The following is a 21,896-nucleotide window of genomic DNA, read 5'->3' as shown; positions in this document are numbered from 1 at the left end:
TCCTTCCAATAGTCTCCAAATTGTTTATAAGACACACATGTGATAATTTCTTAATATTTTTATTTTTTGTTTATTTTCATCATGTAGAATACTATTTTGATAAATTTTATCTAATTATTTTTTATTTTTTAACTCATTACAATCCTACTTTAATTTTTTCAATATAATTGTATAAATAATTTTCATTTACTATAATATAAAAATTTAATGTAATTGCCATGAATATTTTTTTACCACCATCCAACATATATTGTGGTTCAAAAGATACAAGATCTATGTTAAAATTTTATTATTATGTTTATTATTTGTTCTTTGCATCATTTTGATCAAGTGATGTATTATAACTTTTATTAGTGTATAAAATATAGATTCATTATAATTTTAAAAATTGAAGTAAACAAACATTTAAAATATATTTTAATTTAAATATTTTTTCCTTTTATATTTTTTTAAAAATATTTTTTCCTTTTATAATTTTTAAAAAATATTTTTAAAGTTTATCAACTAGGTTTCATTAATGTTTGCAAATTTAATAAATGTTTTGGTTCTCATTAAATTTTATTTGGTATTCTAATCTAAAATGTAAACAATTATAATTTATTTAAAAGTATTTGATATCAAAGAAACAACCATACTCCTAATATTGAATATGTGATAATATTATGTTTCCTTTACCGTAATTTTTATTATTTTATAAAAATTAGTTAAAATTAATATTAAAGTAGTAAGTAAACGGGTACGGGTATGGGTACGAGATTATACCCGTTACCCGGTGGGGATGGGGATGGGACAAAAGTTTGATACCCGTTGAGTTTGGGTATGGGGATGGGGATGAATGTTTTTTTACGGGGATGGGTATGGGATAGTGAAACCCGTCCCCACCCTGCCCCGTTGCCATCCCTAATTACATTGGTTGAATTTTATGTTCTAGTTATATTTTTTATCTTTTTACATCTTTAAAAGAAAAACTTGTTATATCTTGAAAGAAAAAGAAAATCTTATCTTAAAAACACAATTTGATAAGTTTTAAATGATTTTTAATTGAAATCTTGTGCTATAGAAAAAAAAGTTAATAAAATATTACTAAAGTATCATTTTCTAAAATTTAAAAATTACAATTAACTAAAAAGCTTATAGCATAATTATATTTAAAAAATGAGAAATATTTAAAAATAGATAAATATTTTAAAAATATTTTAAACTAAAGAATAAAAATAAAAAAGTTACTTTTTTATTTTATTGGATAAAGATTTTAATTGTTTTAATTGAAATCTTGTGATATAGATAGAAGATAAGAAAAAATATTAATAACATCAAGTTTTCTAAAAATCTTAAGGGAGAAATATTAAAAAAATAGAAAATTTAAAAATCTTATGATAGAATTATATTAAAAAATGTGAAAAATTTAAAATACATAAGCATTTTCAAAGTATTTTAAATTCAAAATAAAGAAAAAGTATCTTTTTTTTTGTTTTGATAAATTTTTTTAGTTTCATAATTGAAATATAATATAATAAAAAAAATTAAGATAATGAAATATTAGTAAAATTATCATTGTCTAAAAAATAAAAAATATAAATATATAGAAACATTGAGAAATATTCAACCATAAATACATATTTAAAAAAGCATTTTAAATTAAAAATAGAAAAGATTATTATTTTTTATTAAATTTGATAACATTTTAAGTTTTCTAATTGAAATATTGTACTACAAGAAAGTCCTAATTACTTATGACTGACCAATTATTTAAAAGAAATTATTGTAGAGGTGGTTAAGCGTATATATTAGTCTTTGAAATGCTATATTTGATTTGTTCATTGTTAGGCTATGTCAATAATTTTTTAATCTAACTAGTCTCTGATCCGTGCACATGCACGGGTCTTTTTTTTGTTTTTTGTTTTAAATAATATAATTGATATTATATTTATTATTTATAGAAAATGTGTAATTAATTTTTAAATAAAAATTTTTAAAAGAAAAGAATAAAAAATACACATTTTTTAATAGTAACCTATACGTTCCTTTTTTTATTTAAATATAATATAAAATTATCTCATAAAAATATGATATTATAGTTTTATTAAATTGTGGAGGTTTTAATTTCTTTTAGTGGGGTTTTTTACCCTCCACAAAATAATTTGCAGAGATTTTTCAAACCTCCACAGTTAGGTTCCCCACAAGTTATTTGTGGAGATTTTCTATAACCTCTGGTATCATGTTTATATTGTGGAAGTTTTTTAATGGAGGGTTATAACCTCTCCTATTCATGACTAATATTTTGTAGGGGTTTAAAACCTCTTTTATTTCCAAAAACCTATTTGATTCCAAAATTCCTATTTTTCATTTTTTTTGTGGGAGTTAATACCCTCCTCAATTTGAGGATTATACTGTAAAAATTTTAACTTGTTTCGTTTGTATTATTTAATTTGTAGATTTAATACTGTATTTTTCTTACATTATTCAAATCTCATAAAAAAAGTAATATTTTGTTTGTAATTAGAATTTCGTATTATACTTGACAATGTATGTCATCATTTGAGGTACTTATATTTTTACATCAACAATATTTTTTGTAAACTTCAATCAAATACTTCAACCAAAGTGCTCAAATATATATCATTAGAACTTTTGATTCTCAAAATCAACATATTAACATAAAAGCAATTTAAATTGAAACAATTACAACTTAATCCATACTTACTCAAAGTTCATAACACACTAAAATAGTTTCATCCTAAAAAACATCATCAACACCCTAAATGTTGCAAAGGCTGGACATAACTGACTTGTGATTGAGGATCAAAGAAGGCAGTTAATTCATCAGGGATCTTTCTTTCCTTCATTATCATGTAGGCTTTTAGTGCACCCAAGGTGGTTTGAATTTGGGATTCTAAATTAGTGTACTTCTGTTGCCATTGATCAGAAGATGTTGATGATGTGGCAGCACTAGATGAAGCAATGCTTAAATTCGAAAGTTGAAATCTTGTATTTCTAAATGAGTTAGTAGGAGCTACTCCTAAACCCATGCATCGAACCCTCCCAGAATGCTCTGCGCCTAACACTCTACCAACAACATCATTAGGAGAAACCTCTGATTCATCATTAGTGCTTTGAGTCAAACCCACTTCAATTTGTTCCTATAGACATACAACAATATGTAGTGAAAACGCTAAAAATTGAAGGAAAATGCACGAAAATATCATATTATGGTACAACTAACCGATATAGCCTTTGCCGCATCATTTACAAATGATACATCCTTTCTTTTAGGAGTATCAATGTATAACTTTCCCCGACTAGGCAGTTGTCCAGTTTCCAAAAACTAAATAAAAAGAGAAGTTAAGTTAAATAGTAAAAATTAAAAAATAGTATAGTATCATGTTAACTACTATCATTACCATCTCATGTCTTCTTCTTGACATAGGTTTAGAACCACCAGTATGAGGAATTACTTGCTTTTTGCGATTTTCTCTATTTTTTTTACAATTCTCCTATGAACAAACAAAATTGTAAGTTCACACAACAATAAAAAAATATCTACACAAACAATTCACACCATTCAAAATAATGTAACTTGTACCAATGTTTCCGGTTTTAGACGATAAGTAACAAAATGAGCCCACTGAGTTCTGTCTATACCATTTGGCACATTACTTATGATTTCATTTTGATGAAGGATTATCTTGTTCCTTTTTAAGATTATTGAATATGGTGTGAGTTGATTAAGAAAGCTAAGTGAAATCCCCACTGGACATTAAGATAGCATGCTATCTAGATGTGAAGGTTCATTTCACAAAGCTCAAGAGAAGAAGATGATGGATTGATTCAAACAAAAAGGAAATGGAAAGCACATAAACCATAGAAAACCAAGAACAATTAAAGGAAGAAGAAAACATAAAATGGAAAGGAAAGAAATGGTAAAAAATGTGAGAAGCACGCCACTACAAGGCTAGGCTAGAAGCCATGACAACCTTGAAGATGAGTGGATGTGTGCCGCCACTTGCTATGCAAGATAAGGCTTAAAAGTATTCACTCCCAAGGGAGGAAACTCTCACAAATGGTTGAGACACAAGAGTGTTTTTACTTCAAAATGTTCAAGCCTTTTACATGTCTAGGAGCACCCCTTATATAGAAGAGTTTAGGGGCCTCTAAGCAAATAAAAAATACCTAAGGATGTCTCTACAAAAACCTAACCCTAGCTTCTAGAAACTAGGTCAAATAAGGTTACAAAAAATGAGAGACAAAAGAGCTAGCTATGGTGTGTGCAAGGCTAATTTCGTTCTAGCACAAAAGGAGAAAAAGAATGTGTCTCATATGTCTCTAAAAAGTGGCCAAAGTGTGCTAAAAACAAAGGAGACCAAAGGTACATAGGTACACTTGCTTCATGGCTTTTACTTGATGCTTTATGCCTTTGCTTTACTCTCTCCTCCACATCATTTATGCTCCCCAATCACCATGCGCCACCTAGCATTGCTTTCTTACTCCTAATTAACCTACAAAGCAAATAAACATAGATTAGCATGTTGGCTTAAGTCAAGTCAACTATAGTCAATAAGTCAAACCTAGTCAAAGGTCAACAAGTCAACTAAAGTTGATTCAACTAAGTCAACTTTGGGAATCAAAAATAATAAACACAAATGAAAAGGGATGAAGGATTAGTGAACTTCCTTTCTAAACATGCTTAGTCTTCTTAAGCATGTGCCTTCATCCTTGGTTGGGGTCAATCCTTCATCATCCTCCCCTTCTTGGAGAGAATTTGACCACAAATTCTTGAAGCCTTTGTGGATGGAACTTGACTTGATTTGGGGGAGGATTTGCGCCTCCCTTTTATGAGCTTTTGTTCCATCCTTTCTAAGGGTATTACCCCTACTCTTCCTCTCTTGCTTATGCTTTGGGCCTTCCTTTTTGGCTTGGGAAAAGAAGGAAGAGTGATGCACATCTTGCTTTGGAAGAATTTTTTTGTAGGCAAGTAAAACCTTGGTGAAAGCTTGCCCCTTTTCTTTTTCTTCTTTATCTTTTCTTATTATATTTCTATCCTTATTAACTTCTTGAGGTGATAGAGGTAGTAAAGTTGTCTTTTTCCCATTTTTGAAGAAAATGTATTGGTTGGTATAGCCATCATGTAAAGTTTGTTTATCAAATTGCCATGGCCTACCTAGTAAGATATGTGTGACTTCCATGGGAACAACATCACATAGCACCTCATCTTTGTAGCTTCCTATAGAGAAGTTAATTAGGACTTGTTTATTGACATCTATTTCTCCCTCTTTACTTATCCAAGCAAGCTTGTAGGGCTTAGCATGAGGAATGGTCTCTAAGCTAAGCTTTTCCACCAACCTTGTGCTAGCTACATTTGTACTACTTCCTCCATATAATTAGAGAGCAAACCCATTTGTTAATTTTGCACCTAGATTGAAAAATGTTTTCTCTTTGAGTTGGCTCAAGCTCACTTTGATCTTGACCTATCATGCGCCTTAATAACATAGGGTCTTTCTCAAAAATTTTAGTTTTACTAGAGGAAGAAGATTCTTTTGAAAGAGAATGGGGAGATGAGTGTTCACTTTCAACATCATTACTCTTCTTTAAGATCATGGTCCTTTTGGTTGGGCAATTTAAAGCAATGTGATTATAACCCAAACATTTAAAACATTTAATGGAACTTGATCTTTAACAAGTGGAATGGTGAATGTGATCACTTGGTGACTTACTTTTACTTGGTGGTTCTTGATGAGAGTTAGAAGGGAACTTATCATGTTTCTTTTTATCCTTTCCCTTCCATGAGTGACTAAAGTAGTGGTTGGGTGAGTAACTCTTCCTTGCCCTTCTTTTTCTTTTCAATTGAATTTCAATCCCAAGGGCAAGTGTGAAAACATTTTCAAGAGTGGAGTACTCATACAACTCTACTTGGTCTCGTATGTCTCTCCTAAGACCACTCACAAATCTTTTTATTTTCTCTTTGTTAGTCTCTTTTATTTCAACCCTACGCATTTGAGACTCTAATTCTTTAAAGTACTCACTCACACTCATAGAACCTTGGTGAAGCCTTTGGAGCTTCAAAAGAAGTTCCTTCCTATAGGAGGGAGGAACAAATCTAGCGCGCATAAGAGTTTTAATGTCCATCCAAGAAGCCGCGGGTGGCCCTTGGTTATAATTCTCACAAACTTTATGCCACCAAGTATTGGCATACTCCAAAAATCCTAAAACTACTAGATCAACTTGTGTTTGATCCTTTACATGATTTTCATTGAAAATTTGATCAACTTTAGCTTCCTAATCAAGGAAGACTTTGGGATCACTTCCTCCATAGAACTTAGGAATCTTTGGAGTTTGCTTCTCTTGTGATGGGTTGCGCCTAGAATGCCCTCTTTTCCTAGCCTCTCTTTCTTGCTCTTTAGCTTCAAGCCTTTGAATGTGCTCTTGGATTCTTAGGTCACTTTGCTCCTTGTCTTTTCTTAATTGTTCAAAGGCCTCCTTCCTAGACAACTCCAAATCCTGAAGCAATCTCATCAATGTATTGTTTTTGTTTAGTGTAGGTGCATTTGATGAACTTGCCATGATTCCTACAACAAAAACACTCAAATCCGAGACAAAATAAATGGATTAGAGGTTAGACAACATGAAAACAGAGACCAAATCCAACCCAAAATGTAACCCAAGTGTTTAGATCACTCTCCCAAAGTAACAAGGCAAGGTTAGCACTCAAAATCCACCAAAGGAGTGAAGCAAACACTTTTAAAAACTTGTTCAAAACCTTTCAAATGCAAGACAAGTGATTCGGCCACAACATCCCAAGAGTTTCAAGAAAAGAAAACTACTAAGACAAAACAAAGAACACCTAGTGACAAGCAAGAAAAGCACAAAAACAAGGAAAGCTAAACTCTAAAGAAGAAAAGTTTGAGACAAAACTTTTAACAAGACTAAAACAAGAAAAGCACATTTTAAAGACTCTATGGAAAGCACTTGACAAGCATCTTCAAGTCTTAAATCATGCATACACCAAGAAAGATCATAACCAAGTTAAAGCATGGAACTAATTTGCCAATATCACCCACTTCTCAAGCATGAAACTGGTTGCATAATACTTAGTGAAAAACACACTTTTAGTTCACCAATGAGCAAGATTGCTCTCGGTTTTTAGACAATATTTGGTGCAAAAATTTTCTTCTTTTCACAACTAGTTTCATAAAATGGTGAGAAAGAGTTTTAGGTGGCTTGAACACTTAGTTCCTCAAGTTTTAGGCCAAAATCAATTTCATGGAGCATACATCAAGCAAGACATAAAGTGAAAGCAAGATTCAAATACTTGGAAAAACAAGAATAAGAAAACTTCAAGCTAACATATGACATATGACTCAAGCAAAAGTTAGACACATTTAAAGACTCAACATGACATACACAAAGACACAAACATGTAGCTATCATGCATTTAAACTCATGGATTTGAGGCTCAAAGACTAAGCATCCAAAGACATGTTATCCAACCACATTTAGGAGCTTAAAGAGGTGCAAAAACCGTAGCCAAACTGCCACAACAAAACCTGAAAACGCTGATTCACGTATTCTTGGCAGATCTGATCTTTGCTCACTAATTTGATCATAACTTTCTCCAAAGAACTCCAAATGCGTTGGTTCTTTTTTTGCTGGAAACTAGACTCATAGAGCTTTCTTTTGACACCAAAAACGTAATTTTTGGACCGCTGAGCTGGTGCAGTTTAATGTTTTAAAATCGTCAAGTTTTCTGCCAGCACTGTTTTTGTGTGTCATGGAAGTGGAGTTGAACCATACCAAGATAGCTACAACAAGACAAGGTTAGAACATGAAAACACCATATTCAAGGAAAACCAAAGCTCTAGATACCAAATGATGAAGGATTATCTTGTTCCTTTTTAAGATTATTGAATATGGTGTGAGTTGATTAAGAAAGCTAAGTGAAATCCCCACTGGACATTAAGATAGCATGCTATCTAGATGTGAAGGTTCCTTTCACAAAGCTCAAGAGAAGAAGATGATGGATTGATTCAAACAAAAAGGAAATGGAAAGCACATAAACCATAGAAAACCAAGAACAATTAAAGGAAGAAGAAAACATAAAATGGAAAGGAAAGAAATGGTAAAAAATGTGAGAAGCACGCCACTACAAGGCTAGGCTAGAAGCCATGACAACCTTGAAGATGAGTGGATGTGTGCTGCCACTTGCTATGCAAGATAAGGCTTAAAAGTATTCAGTCCCAAGGGAGGAAACTCTCACAAATGGTTGAGACACAAGAGTGTTTTTACTTCAAAATGTTCAACCCTTTTACATGTCTAGGAGCACCCCTTATATAGAAGAGTTTAGGGGCCTCTAAGCAAATAAAAGATACCTAAGGATGTCTCTACAAAAACCTAATCCTAGCTTCTAGAAACTAGGTCAAATAAGGTTACAAAAAATGAGAGACAAAAGAGCTAGCTATGGTGTGTGCAAGGCTAATTTCGTTCTAGCACAAAAGGAGACAAAAAATGTGTCTCATATGTCTCTAAAAAGTTGCCAAAGTGTGCTAAAAACAAAGGAGACCAAAGGTACATATGTACACTTGCTTCATGGCTTTTACTTTATGCTTTATGCCTTTGCTTTACTCTCTCCTCCACATCATTTATGCTCCCCAATCACCATGCGCCACCTAGCATTGCTTTCTTACTCCTAATTAACATACAAAGCAAATAAACATAGATTAGCATGTTGGCTTAAGTCAAGTCAACTATAGTCAATAAGTCAAACCTAGTCAAAGGTCAACAAATCAACTAAAGTTGATTCAACTAAGTCAACTTTGGAAATCAAAAATAATAAACACAAATGAAAAGGGATGAAGGATTAGTGAACTTCCTTTCTAAACATGCTTAGTCTTCTTAAGCATGTGCCTTCATCCTTGGTTGGGGTCAATCCTTCATCACATTTTTGCTTTTTGTTAGATCATAGAACTCATTCCATAAATTCTGCCTATGTGCAGCCCACTTCCTACCAAGAGTTAGTTTGCAATACCGTTGTGCACTAGCTTCACCAGTCTTAAAACAAAACCGAGGCTTTTGAAAAAAGAAGACATAGTTAGTGTGTAAACATTTGAGTAAATGTAACATTTACAAAAGATATAAGGTCATACATGCATAAAGATATACCTGTAATATTTCCTTAAAGCATTCGAAAAAGTAAGTGTCAGGCATGCCTGTTTTCCCAGACCATCTTTCAAAATTAATTGGAAACAAATTACAATCAATTGCCAATGAACCACAATATCCTGCAAGCACGCCTTGTCCTTCACCAATTGCCATGACTAACTCATCAAAGTCCACAATGATGCGTTCCCCACGAGGTAAGTTATTTACTTCTCTGACCTTCACCTTAATTTTCTTGATAACTCCTTCTAAGTCTTTAACCATAAAACAACTTACTTAACCATAAGTAAAATTTTAAAAATTATGATCATGTAAAAATAAATATGACATATACCTATTGCATGAACAGTCTAATATGATGAAGATTCACGTCGAGCATGTTTTGTAGATGTTTCAGGTTGCTGTGAGTTCTCAGTGGGTAATGAGGAATCTATTGGTGGTGTTGTGCTCATTGAAGTGTGTGATGAGGTTTCATTTGTTGGTGCAGGATTTGTTGATGGTAAAGAATTAGTTGGAGGCTGAAGTGATGATTTTTGTGGATTTCGGAAACGCTTCACCTTTGGCATGGCTACATATATTTATGAGAAACCAAAAGTGAATCACAACAATGAAAACTAGATATAAAGAATGCATGGGGATTATCATACAAAACAGTGACCATAATTCTTTAATATGTATGTAGTTCTAAATCAAGGAAATTAGATAGTATTTAGAAAAATCAAATCCAAGGGTGAGACTTGCCTGCAGCTTGATCACTTTCAGCATGGGGGAGCACAACAGGAAAACCAAGTGAAATCTAAGGGTGAGTACCCTCAAACCTATTTACATGCAATGAATTTGTCATTACAAAAGTACGAATATAATAGAAACAGAATGCGTGCGAATAATTATCACCCTACTGTAATCCATGAGTGCGAATAATTAGTCTGCATGTTACAAGGTATAATATAAACAAAATTCTGCTTTGGATAGAATAGAAACAGAATATAGAGAACAGTTAGCACAGTTGAGGAGAGATGCAGAAAGCAAGACAGGGAGGAAAAAATGAATCATAAAGTTATTAATATCATTATGCCAGAAAGGTTTAGGTTACACTGACTTACAAAATTTGCAACTGTAAGAGACGGCCAATACAGCAAGGTATGGCACCTTTCAATGAGATACTCGATAAATTCCAGATAATAACACTCAGTGGAAAGCCAATAAAAGGTGCAGAACCAAATGGAAATGGTGCTACAATTGTCCACTCTAGGGATATCTCTTTGGAACAGCTATTGAACTGTCTGAAACAACTGCTGTAGCAAAGAAAGAACACAGGACTTCACTTGGGGAGCTGTTTCAAAGAAGCAAATATGCTTAGGAGAATTTCAGTGCAAAATGTGAAAAGGAGGAAAAAAGAACTGAGAAGGAATTGGACAAATCTGCCATGAACCTGATGAAAGAAAAGCTGAAAAAAAGAATGCTCCATGCTTCTGCAGAAACAAAGTTGAATAAGGTAAGCAACTAACAAGCCATAACTTGCCAACAGGGAGTACTGAATCTGGCATTTTTAATATTACTGTTTATTTTAGTTGCCTAAGTTTTTTGTGTGGAAATATTTCAGGTGCATTTGGCTCTGGCAAAAGCAGAGCAAAGGTAATAATAACTAGTTCATATGACATTATTTTCCTCTCCTTTTACAACCATGTTTGAGGATTGAGGTTTTCTGATTACTAATGGTAAATACTAGCAAGGGAGATGATTTTAGGAATTAAATCTATGTTTTCAATCTTTTAGGTTCCTACTAAGATGCATAGATCTGACATGTAGCAGAATTCTACAACCAGTGTCTTGCAATTAATTTGAAGCAGGCTTTGTTTGTAAAATGCATGGATCTTTGGTCTCTAATTTTAATTGAAACTATATATACATTGACATTATTAGTTCCATAGATTCATAATTCAGAAGTCACGAAGACCCATAGAATTGCATAGATGATTGTTTTCTTATTTCCATCAGTTATGTTTGAGACTCTCTCATACCCACTTAGATAAAACTATCTTATTTCTGTACTGTGATAATTATAATTTCAGTATTCTCAGTATATGGAGATAATTTGACATGAGAGAGTATTTTAACTGTGATATAATGAGTCAATGGAATTCTCAAACACCCCCAACTAATTAATAGCCCTGCATCTCTGTTCAATGCCACTTGACTCTTGAAATATGCTTCTCATGCCAAACACAACTTGCAATTCTGTAAAATCATGTTTAAGGAACTTGCACACAAAAACCTACGAGACCATAAGAACTATCATATCTCTCTAGTATGCATTTTAGCCTACTCTTTACTCGATGTTGATGCAACAGAGGAAACCAAGACTTACCAGTACAGCCAAGGGTTCTGATGTTTCCAGTGCACTACTTCCATCTGTATCAAGTATATCTCGAACACCACGACTATCACAAATATACACAATTACTCCTTTGTCCAACCTGGTTGATAATATCCATTAGAACTTAGCTTTCTTAATTTAACTAGAACTCAAAGCTACATGCAAGATAGTTACGTAAAAGAAAATTTAAAGATGATATTGTTGGATCTACTGGATTATTGATTGTTGAAAGAATTTCACAACCTATTTTAGTTAGGCAAATAATTTTAAATATTACGAGGTGTTTTTGATAATATGGTTTGAACACTTCTGACATAAAAGATAAGAATGATGGAGTGACCTATGCAGACATGGAATGACTATAAGTTGTACTATCAAGCATATTTTCAAGTGCCACCAAAGAAAAATGATACATAATACAAGGTGTAAATTTGCCAATAGTTGATAATCCTATCTTACCAAATTTTGGCAATCTCAATTCCTTCTGGGAAAAGACCACCACTACAACAAATAAAAGGCTTCAGAAAACTAGTGATTGAAAGTACATAATGGGAAATGTTCATTGCCTAATCACCTATTATCTCTTAGGTCCAAAACAAATGCATTAACATTATTGCTCCTTAATGTATTGATTGCTTCTTTGATAGCACCTGCAGGGAGGCACATCCACAAGAAAGTAAGGAAAAGATAGATACATAAACTTTTTACATCATCAAAGAAAACAAAGAACCAATTATGGAAATGACAAACAATTATCAATATATTCGATAACATAAATCATACTTAATCTAAATTGAAAGTGAAGTACAAATTCCTATCCAACGATTTCTTTTATGTGTCAAATGATTTGGTGTATATAAATGGAAATTATAACAAAATTCCATATACTGAGAATACTGAAATTATAACCATTAGGTCTTCATTGTTTATTAGTGGTACATGCTTGCCAAAAGATTTTTGCTCACTAGATTTAGTTCATGATGGATAACATAAAAGCACTGCAATTTATAGGAAATTAATAAATACTTCTTTAGGAGTGAACCATTTCACTTACAGTGCTCTTAGATTAGAAAAAAATGCTTTAGATAGTTAAAGTTCACAACCAGAATGCATTTATTCCAAGCATTTTACAAAGTACCCAGAATGCATTTATTCTCCCCCCACAGAAAGGAAAAAAACTAAACAAAAAGTATAGAAGAGAATTTGTAGCAGAGAAAAAAAATAAGAGATTCATAGTTCTAACCATCTAGGGTGAGAGCAAGAGAAGAAGGACAGAAAACAAAAGAAACCACCTGTGGAGCCTTCAATATATGCTCTCTGTTGCAGGATTGATTCTGACAAGATGAGGTTTATAAACTCTACAAGGACAAATTGGTTAACATCTTAATTATTGAGAAAAGTCAACTAAGAATATGAAGCAGAAAATTCTAAAGAAAATTCTATAATGACATATTATCTAATTGTATATAATGAGGATTTGTTATGCTTTTCTAGAAGCTAATGAAGTGCAAGAAACTGTATATAAGTTATAACTTGTGAAGAGAACCAGAGAAGAAAGAGAACTAGAGAAGAAAGAGAATCAGAGAATAAAGAGTACACTTTTTATTATAGGTTCTTTATATATATGTCCTTCCTAACCTGAAATTGATAAGAGGAAGCAACATTAAAAAATCAAACATGAGTCAAGTATACATGCATTGAAAATAACTTTGAATATAAAAAATCATTACCTTTAAGAAAAAATTTATTACTCATTATTTTTTCAACTCATACATTTGAGTCAGGGATATCACCATCTAAATGGTTTGTAGCCAATTGCACATATTCATTGTCATTACTATAAAATTTCTCTAGCTCTTGATCTTGGTATGGCTCATTTTCATATACCTCTTCTACTATTTCTCCCATTTCATACAAATCTCTTGGCTTTAAATGCACAACAACACTCCATCCTTTATTGACCACATCATCTACATAATATACCATTTGTGCTTGAGATGCCAAAATATAAGGTTCATGTTCTTCACGATCTCCAATATGAATTAGTCTATCAAAGTTAACACAATTAAAATTCCATTGATCCTTTTTATATCCTCTTTCTCGTGTAGTATCTGCCCACTTACACTTGAAAAGAACAACTTTGAATTGACCATAATAATTAAGCTCAATGATATCCTCCAACTTTCCATAATAGGATAAGTCTACTTGCCTTAAGTTCCTGTCAACACTGCTTGATACACAAGCTGTATTAGATGTTAAAAACACACAAATATTTTATATTCTCAATCCCTCATCTCGAGTCAATGTTCGAAATTTAAACCCATTGATGTTGTACGCAGTAAATCTGTTAGCATTTTCCAATGGACCTCGTGCTAGAAACTTTAAGTCATTAGACATTGTATTTGTTGTTTCTAGATTCATAATCTAAATAAAGAAGTTATGTTAGCCATAATTGAAAGAAAACATAGTAAATAACAGAAAATGTACTATTTGATAACCCACCCGCCTTTGAAACCAATCAACAAACTCTTTAAACACTCTAGTTTCGATCTCAGTGGTTGAAGGTCGCCTTCCCCTTGAACTTCTTTTTATTAGTTGTCTAAATTCACTACATATATAATCAAACAACATGACTAATATAATTTAATTAGTTTAAATACAAATCACATACTTAATGTAGATTACTCACTCAACAAATGGTGTGACTATTGCACAATTTAAAAGCACATATCGATGGGCTTGTAGTTTTTTCATCTGAGTTAAAGTAAAATTCGAGGAACCTTCTACTGGCTTCCCACCTTGTGGGAAGATAGATGACAGAAAAGGCTCATTATCACCTGTTTTTTCACAAACACGTCTTGGTCTATTGAACCTTGTCTCTATATCTTCAATGTATCTAGAACAAAAGGTAAGAGACTCTTCAGCTAAGTATCCCTCAGCTATAGAACCTTCTGTTTTTGCCTTGTTTCGTACAAAGGTCTTTAAATGACCTAATTCCCTATAATAATGAGAAATAATTAGAGTAAACAACTTGGATATTTATGATAATGATACCTTAATCTAAAAGTACTAAGCATTACCTTTCTATAGGATACATATATCGATAATGAACTGGACCTCCAAGTTTTGCTTCCTCCACCAGATGAACAGTTAAATGAACCATAAATGTGAAGAATGATGGTAGGAATAACATCTCTAAGTGGCAAAGTGTTAGCACAATGCGATCTTAAAGCATTTCAAGTTCTTGTGGATTTAAACTTTTACTACAGAGGACTTTAAAAAATGAGCAAAACTCCACCAAGGTTGCAGTGACATGGTTTGGTAACAAATTACGTATTGCCAGCGGTAGTAATTGCTCCATAATAATATGGCAATCGTGACTTTTTAGCCCGAATATTTTTTGTTGCACCTCATCAACACATCTAGAAATGTTACTTGAGTAACCATCCGGTACTATAACATTTTTCAAAGTTTTGAGAAACAACTTTTTGGTATCACGAGTTAGTGAAAACTAAGCAAGGTGATATCTTCCATTATCATCTGGCCAAAGATCCTCTCTTATGCCTATTTCCTTTAAATCTTTCCTAGCATTTACATTGTCTTTGGATTTAGGCTTTTCATTTAACAAAGTATACACCAAATTGTCAAATACATTTTTTTCAATATGCATGAAATCTAAATTATGGCGTAACAAATTAGACTCCCAATACGGAAGTTCAAAGAAAATGCTTCTTTTTTTCCATTGTTTAACTTCTTCTCTAGATCTTTTTCCTCTACCATCCAAAATTACTCATCTCCCAAATGTAACATTAATATTTTCAACTTGCCTAAAAATGTCAGATCCTGATAATTTTAGTGGTGGATTCCTTGTTTTAGTGCTTCCATCAAAGCGAACACGATTCAATCTAAATCTATGGTTTCTACTCAAAAAGCGACGATGCCCCATAAAACACCACTTCTTACTATAAGGAAGACGACAAGGTTTTGCATCAAAGTTACAAGTAGGGCAAGCTAAACCTGTGTGTGTTCCAACCAGATAAAATGCCTAGGCCAGGAAAGTCACTAATTGTCCACATAAGAGCTACTCGCATCCTAAAAGTTTCATTCAATGAAGAATCAAAGGTCTCCACACCATCGTTCCATAGCTCACGTAACTCATCCACAAGGGGTTGTAAGTACACATCAATATTATTTCCTGGCATTTGCTTGCCTGGAATGATCATGGATAGGATCAATGAAGTGTGCTTCATACATATCCATGGTGGAAGATTGTATGGAATTAAAAACACTAACCAAATACTATAAGTAGAACTCATAGTACCAAAAGGATTAAAACCATCACTAGCAAGGCCTAAACGAACATTTCGAGGATCAGAAGCAAACTCAGGATGCAATAAACTAAGTGTTTTCCATGCCTCACCATCCCTTGGATGCCTTATGAACCCATCCTTGTTCTCTAAAGAATGCCATCTCATATGCTCTGCAATCTTAGAACACATAAACAATCTTTGCAATCTTGGTTTCAATGGAAAGTAACGCAAAACTTTTGCAGGTTGCTTTTTCTTCTTCTTTGGGTTCCATCTAGATGTACCGCAATGTTTGCATGTTTGCAAATCTTTTTCATCATCTCTTAAATATAACATACAATCATTCGGACATGCATCTATTTTGGTATAGTTAAGACCAAGTTTGTTGATGGTTTTCTTAGCCTCATAAAAAGAATGAGGCAAGTTTGCTTCATTAAATGCATCTTTTAACAAATCTAGGATCATAGTCATGGCCTTGTCACTTAATCCACACAAAACCTTGATGTGATATAATTTGATTACAAACTCTAATTTTGTGTACTTGCTCCCGTCACACAATGTTTGATTTCCATCATTGAGAAACTCAATAAACTCATTATAATCCTCCTTTGGCCTTTCATTCAAAACATCATCTACACCCAATGGTTGTTGATGTGATCCCAATAAGCCTAAGCTCAAATGCATCAACAAGCGCAAGCCCACCTCGAGGCCCAATCACTAGAAGCATGATAAAGAAGATCCACATGGGCCTCTCACAAGATGATCAAGTCAATCATGGGCTTTTCACTTTATTCACATGGGCCAAAGAAATCTACAAAATATGAGTTAATGCATGGAAGACCATAGTTTAGATTTAAATTGGGCCATTGTTTAGGCCTTGTTTTTCTAGAATACTAAGTCAAATAATGTGTAGTTAAATTGATGAAATTGGGCTTGACTAAGCCCAATAGGAGATTTGGCCATGAGCTACCAAAGGTCAAAGGTGGACTAAGTGGAAGTCAACATTCCTTCCTACACCTCATGGATCATGCATCCCATGGAGCCAAGTCCACACTCCACCCATGTGCCTCCTTCATCCAAGGGCTAAGAGAGTGTCTTCTTTTCCAAGTCTTCATCCAAAGGCTAGGAAGATGCCTCCTTCTCCAAGCCACCATCCAAGGGTGATGATTAAAGCTTCTCCTCCAAGCTTGATCTAAGGGCCAAGAATTAGTCTAGCTTTTAGGCTCACATATAAAAGCCAAAAGTAGACCATTTGTACATTTTAACTCTTGAAATTTCTAATAGAATGTTTGTGTTGAGATCACTCCACTCTTCTATTATTTTGAGAGCACACATGGCTAACCTTCTCCTTCATCTCCTCTAGCCACCTTCCATACCATAGCTCCACTTCTACTCTTCATCTTCACCAAAAACCTCCATTGCCTAGAGCTCTTCTTGCTCTTATCTTCATTTCCGCTGCATTTCATCTTCTTTTTGGTGTCTTCCATGGATCTCCTTCCTCTCCTACACCAAGGACGTCCATCAGTTGTGTTCTGCCTAGATTAGTACTTTCTTGCCTATAGTGCCCAAATGCTTCATTGATCATTGTTTCCATTAGATTTTCATAATGAAATGCCTCTTGTATATCATCTTCATTACTAGAAATATCTTCTATTTGTTTCTCACCATGAAGATTCCATATAACATAATTTTTGGGAAATGCTTTTAAAATCAAGTGCTCCTCAACTACGCCTCTAGTTTGCCATTTCATAAACCCACATTTGGGACATGGGCATTTAATTGTATCTCCAACAGCCCCATTTTCAAAAGCAAAATCTAAGAATTTTTTTAAACCAATTGAGTATTCAATTGTATTCCGAGGTTTAACAATCCAAGATTTATCCATTGAAATAGATACCTAAACAAAATGACAATGAGTATTTTATAAAATACACAAACACTTATAAAACATAGAAGAATATAAGAAATATGGTTCACTAATAACTAAATAAGAAATATGGTAAATTAATGTGCTCTAAAATTGAAAGGAGATACTAATAAAGATACTAATAAAGATACACATAATGTATTATAAAAAGACTATTCAAAAAAGTAAATTATATTCGATTAATTCGTTAGGAAATGTTCGACACACTTTTTTTTATGATTGGAGTGATGCATGTGTAAGTATATATAATATGGTGGATGATTATTACTATATCATGCTGCTTAATCTCAAAGGCTATTATTTTCAAAAATGATTTTAATTTAGTAAATGATATGATGATGAGTGAATATTAATAATATTATATATGTATTGCTGACCTGTACGCATATTATATAAGTATCATTTACAATTGGTTATGCCATGTTGACTAGTGAATTTGGCCTGTTTGAAACACCCTCTCAGGCATGTCTCCTATGGTCAACCACAACAATATCAAAGGCTATTGGATTGGTCAAGTTTTCAACAGTATTGTTTTTCCCAAAGTCAATGATATTAACCTCTCTATCAGTTTCTTGTAAGGGATCTAAACAATTAGGTAAAAATGAGTATTTGATGTGTGTAAGCAAAGGATAGAAGGTTCTATATCAAGAGGAGTTTCTTTTAAAGAAACATTGTGAATTTCAACAAGAACTTTTGACAATTGTTTATTAAAAAAAGGTTGTGAAATTCGAGACAAGAATATATGAGAGCGCTTTGTCGTTCAGAGCAATTGAGAATACTTTTTCGAGTTATAAAATAGAATCAAATATCTTTTATATATATATATATATATATATATATATATATATATATATATATATATATATATATATATATATATATAAATATTTATTAATCAATTAATTAGTGTTAAAAGATGATAAAAGTGTTTCCAAACTTTATCAGCATATTCAAGCTTAGTAAATAGTTCAATCAAATAGCAAAAGGCTTCGTGTTGTATGATACAACGTCTAGATAAATTCAACTCATTAGTAACAAAATCCATTACAATTGGACCAGTTGAAAACTAATGCCTTTTCAATTATTACAGTTTGGACTACATTTCAGTACCTACCCATGTGTTTTTAAATAGTTTTAAAAATGACAACAAAATTAAGAATAAAAAAAAGGAAAACACTAACATAGCTCGATGACAGATATACTTGTCGGTCCAATCCTTTTGGTTTTAGCGTCGTTCTATCTAGCATCATTCAGTTCCAGAATATTAGTTATAGTTGAGTTGCTGCCAGGCCTACTGATATAGTATTAGAGAAGACGAATTTGGTGTTGATGAATTGCTTGCAGGTCGTCACACTATCGTAAAATTATGTAATTTCAATTTTTTATTATTAATAATTTAGTAAAGGCCTAATACTTGGTTATTACCTGCAGTGATGTATCTCCTTCTTCAAAGACCAACAACGCTCCTTCAACAACTTAACAATGCCAAACCGCAGCAAACACTAACCAACCTTCTCCAAGGACGAATCACCATTCTTTTCTTATTTCCCTAGCTGACAAAGAGTTAAGCATGAAACTGGAATTAAGTAAAATGATATGGTGCAGGAAGAAAAATCGTAGGCTGAATGAAATAATTGTCAATTCTGGAACAAGTGATTTCAATCCACATTTCATGTGGATATAGAATCCCATTCCATCATTTTTGTTTTTGATCACAACCATATTTGAAAAAAAAAAGATACAAATCACCTTTTGTCATGAAAATTTTTAATTATAAGAATTAAGCAAGAACAAAGGAACACAAATCAGATAGAATCTTACAGGAAATATCATTTACTAAGATATGAATTGAATGTGGATCCTTAGTCGCTACATATGAAAGTGAAACCCTTAACTCTTACAATTATATTCATACAATTATTTCTACACATGTATTGAACAGCTCTCACTCATATTTAACACGTCTAAAAGTACAGGGTGTCTAACGTGTCAAATAATTCAACGCTGATTCCATAAATTTTGAATTACACTGTCCACATAGATCCACTTTTGACTTCAAAATCTGTAATAGACATGGTGAAAAATAAATGATTGTATATGTATGTACGATGCATTGATTCTAAGTACATGCACTTGAAATAGGTAACAGAAGGAGATAGCAGCTACAGAGAGGAATCTGTCATGGAGAGAAGTAGCAGAGCGGATGAAAAGAAAATAGGAGGAGCGAAAGTTGCAAGCCTCTTGCTAGGTACTGAACAAATGATCGATTAATTCACTTTTCAATTTTCAAGAAATAGTTTCAAATATAACTTTTACAGTTGTTAGTAGAAGGGTCAATAAATCCATTGTATATGATAATCCGTGACTGAATGCACTTTTGGTTTGTTGTCGGTGAATCAAGCACTAGCTACACTAGCCTTCTTTGGAGTGGGAGTGAACTTGGTTCTGTTCCTAACCTGAGTTCTTGGACAAGACAATGTGAGTGCTGCTAATAATGTTAGTAAGTGGATAGGAACTGTTTACATGTTCTCATTGATCGAAGCATTTTTGAGTGATTCATACTGGGGACGATACTTAACCTGCACGGTGTTTCAGCTTGTTTTCGTTTTGGTATTTTACTCTTAGTCTTTTATTTTGACATTTTTATAAACAACGCTATCAACTCTTCTACCATCTGAATTTTTGAATTCAACAGAGCACTTGCTATTTTCAATACCAAATAAAGAAATTGTGAGCATCATTAAACATAATGAAGAAGTTCAATTCACTTTATCTTCTTCTTTTATTCACATAAAATAGCCAATAGAGGAAAATTAACCTTATTGTTTATCTACTAGAGAAGTGAATAACTACCAGGATAGGAAATAGAGGCAGCACCCTTCGATAGCAATGTCCGAATCGCCTGTTAAAGAAAAAACAAAACATAACATCCAACACTTCTACCTCACACAGTGAACATAAAATCTTAACCAGGAACATAAAAGGTATATGGACAAGGAACCTCTAGAGATGGCGCGACGACGGAAAGGGGAAACAGAGACAACGCGACTGAGATGAAGCGAAGAAGACAACGCCGACGGAGATGGCGCGACGGCGTGATGGAGATGGCGCGACGGCGTTACGGTGATGGCGTGACGGAGATGGGATGGCGCGACGAAGATCGCTGCACGCGATGGTTGGCTTAGGTTTTCGATTGGTTGAGGCTACGACACTGAACTTAGGTTTTTGATTGGTTGAGGCTGCGACACTGAACTTAGGTTGTCGGAAAATTTCATTCTAATTTTTCTGATTTGGGAGGAACACGTGTCTTTGCTCGAAGAAAAATGTATTGCAATTTGCGGAGGTTATAAACCTCCTCTGTTATCAATTTTTAAAAAATCTATCATAACCAGCTCATATGATATCTATTTGTGGAGGTCTTTTTAACCTCCATAAAATGACCCATGCTATATATATATTTTTTTTGTAGTGTTAATAATAATATTTATAGGTTATGATCATTGTAATAGAAATATTTAAGTAAAATAAAAATAAATATTATCAATTTTGATTAAATAAATATTTAAAAGTAATACTATACTAATATTTTTACTATTACTAATATTATCAATAAATTTAATAATAACAAACAATCATATATAATCATAATATTAATATATTATATATTAATATTTTTAATAATACTAATAATAATAATAACAATAATAATATAGTAATAATTTTACTATTACTACTAATTTTAATAATTTTTACGATAACAAAATATAATAGTAATAATACTAATAGTAATACTAATAATTTCACTCCTAATTTAAGTATTAATTTTTGTATATTATAGTTAATAATTTTTCTAATTACTTCTTTACTCATAATAATAATAATAATAATAATAATAATAATAATAATAATAATAATAATAATAATAATAATAATAGTAACTATTTTTTTGAATTAATTACTTCGATGTAATGATAAATCAACAACAAAAGGAATAAAAAAAATGCAAGTAATTGGAACATGATCATGTAGTAAATATCAATAAAATGGGTGTCTAACTATAATAATAATAATAATAATAATAATAATATCCCGTATTGATAAAAATAAAAATAATAATAATAATACACAACTACAT

General features: G+C 32.5%; 2 protein-coding genes and 2 long non-coding RNA genes across 5 annotated transcripts; all 4 read right to left on the bottom strand.

Moving 5' to 3' along the window:
- Positions 1-2,740: 2,740 nt before the first annotated feature.
- On the bottom strand, positions 2,741-3,665 carry LOC114195941. The gene is made up of 3 exons (XM_028086392.1): positions 3,402-3,665; positions 3,224-3,325; positions 2,741-3,140 (listed from the first exon to the last, which is right to left on the bottom strand). Exons 1-3 carry the CDS (start codon positions 3,423-3,425, stop codon positions 2,751-2,753), a joined length of 516 nt encoding a protein of 171 aa, XP_027942193.1. The 5' UTR covers positions 3,426-3,665; the 3' UTR covers positions 2,741-2,750.
- A 5,265-nt stretch (positions 3,666-8,930) lies between these two features.
- On the bottom strand, positions 8,931-9,718 carry LOC114163304. Its single transcript, XR_003599399.1, has 3 exons — positions 9,485-9,718; positions 9,154-9,404; positions 8,931-9,060 (listed from the first exon to the last, which is right to left on the bottom strand). It is a non-coding gene; the product is annotated as an uncharacterized LOC114163304 (long non-coding RNA).
- Positions 9,719-9,888: 170 nt separating this feature from the next.
- Positions 9,889-21,115, bottom strand: LOC114163302. Of its 2 annotated transcripts, none has more exons than XR_003599398.1 (9): positions 20,763-21,115; positions 20,615-20,663; positions 19,187-19,314; positions 12,771-12,885; positions 12,102-12,177; positions 11,987-12,028; positions 11,519-11,627; positions 10,254-10,622; positions 9,889-9,968 (listed from the first exon to the last, which is right to left on the bottom strand). It is a non-coding gene; the product is annotated as an uncharacterized LOC114163302 (long non-coding RNA). The 2 variants fall into 2 exon arrangements; XR_003599397.1 differs by having other exon boundaries at positions 12,820-12,885; positions 20,763-21,113.
- LOC114163301 lies at positions 13,031-14,736 on the bottom strand. Its single transcript, XM_028047529.1, has 4 exons — positions 14,608-14,736; positions 14,217-14,525; positions 14,030-14,135; positions 13,031-13,165 (listed from the first exon to the last, which is right to left on the bottom strand). Exons 1-4 carry the CDS (start codon positions 14,718-14,720, stop codon positions 13,133-13,135), a joined length of 561 nt encoding a protein of 186 aa, XP_027903330.1. The 5' UTR covers positions 14,721-14,736; the 3' UTR covers positions 13,031-13,132.
- Positions 21,116-21,896: the final 781 nt, after the last annotated feature.

Source organism: Vigna unguiculata, chromosome 9 (genome assembly GCF_004118075.2).
Source record: "Vigna unguiculata cultivar IT97K-499-35 chromosome 9, ASM411807v1, whole genome shotgun sequence".
Taxonomy (NCBI): Eukaryota; Viridiplantae; Streptophyta; class Magnoliopsida; order Fabales; family Fabaceae; genus Vigna; species Vigna unguiculata.
This window is presented reverse-complemented; position numbering and strand designations above follow the sequence as displayed.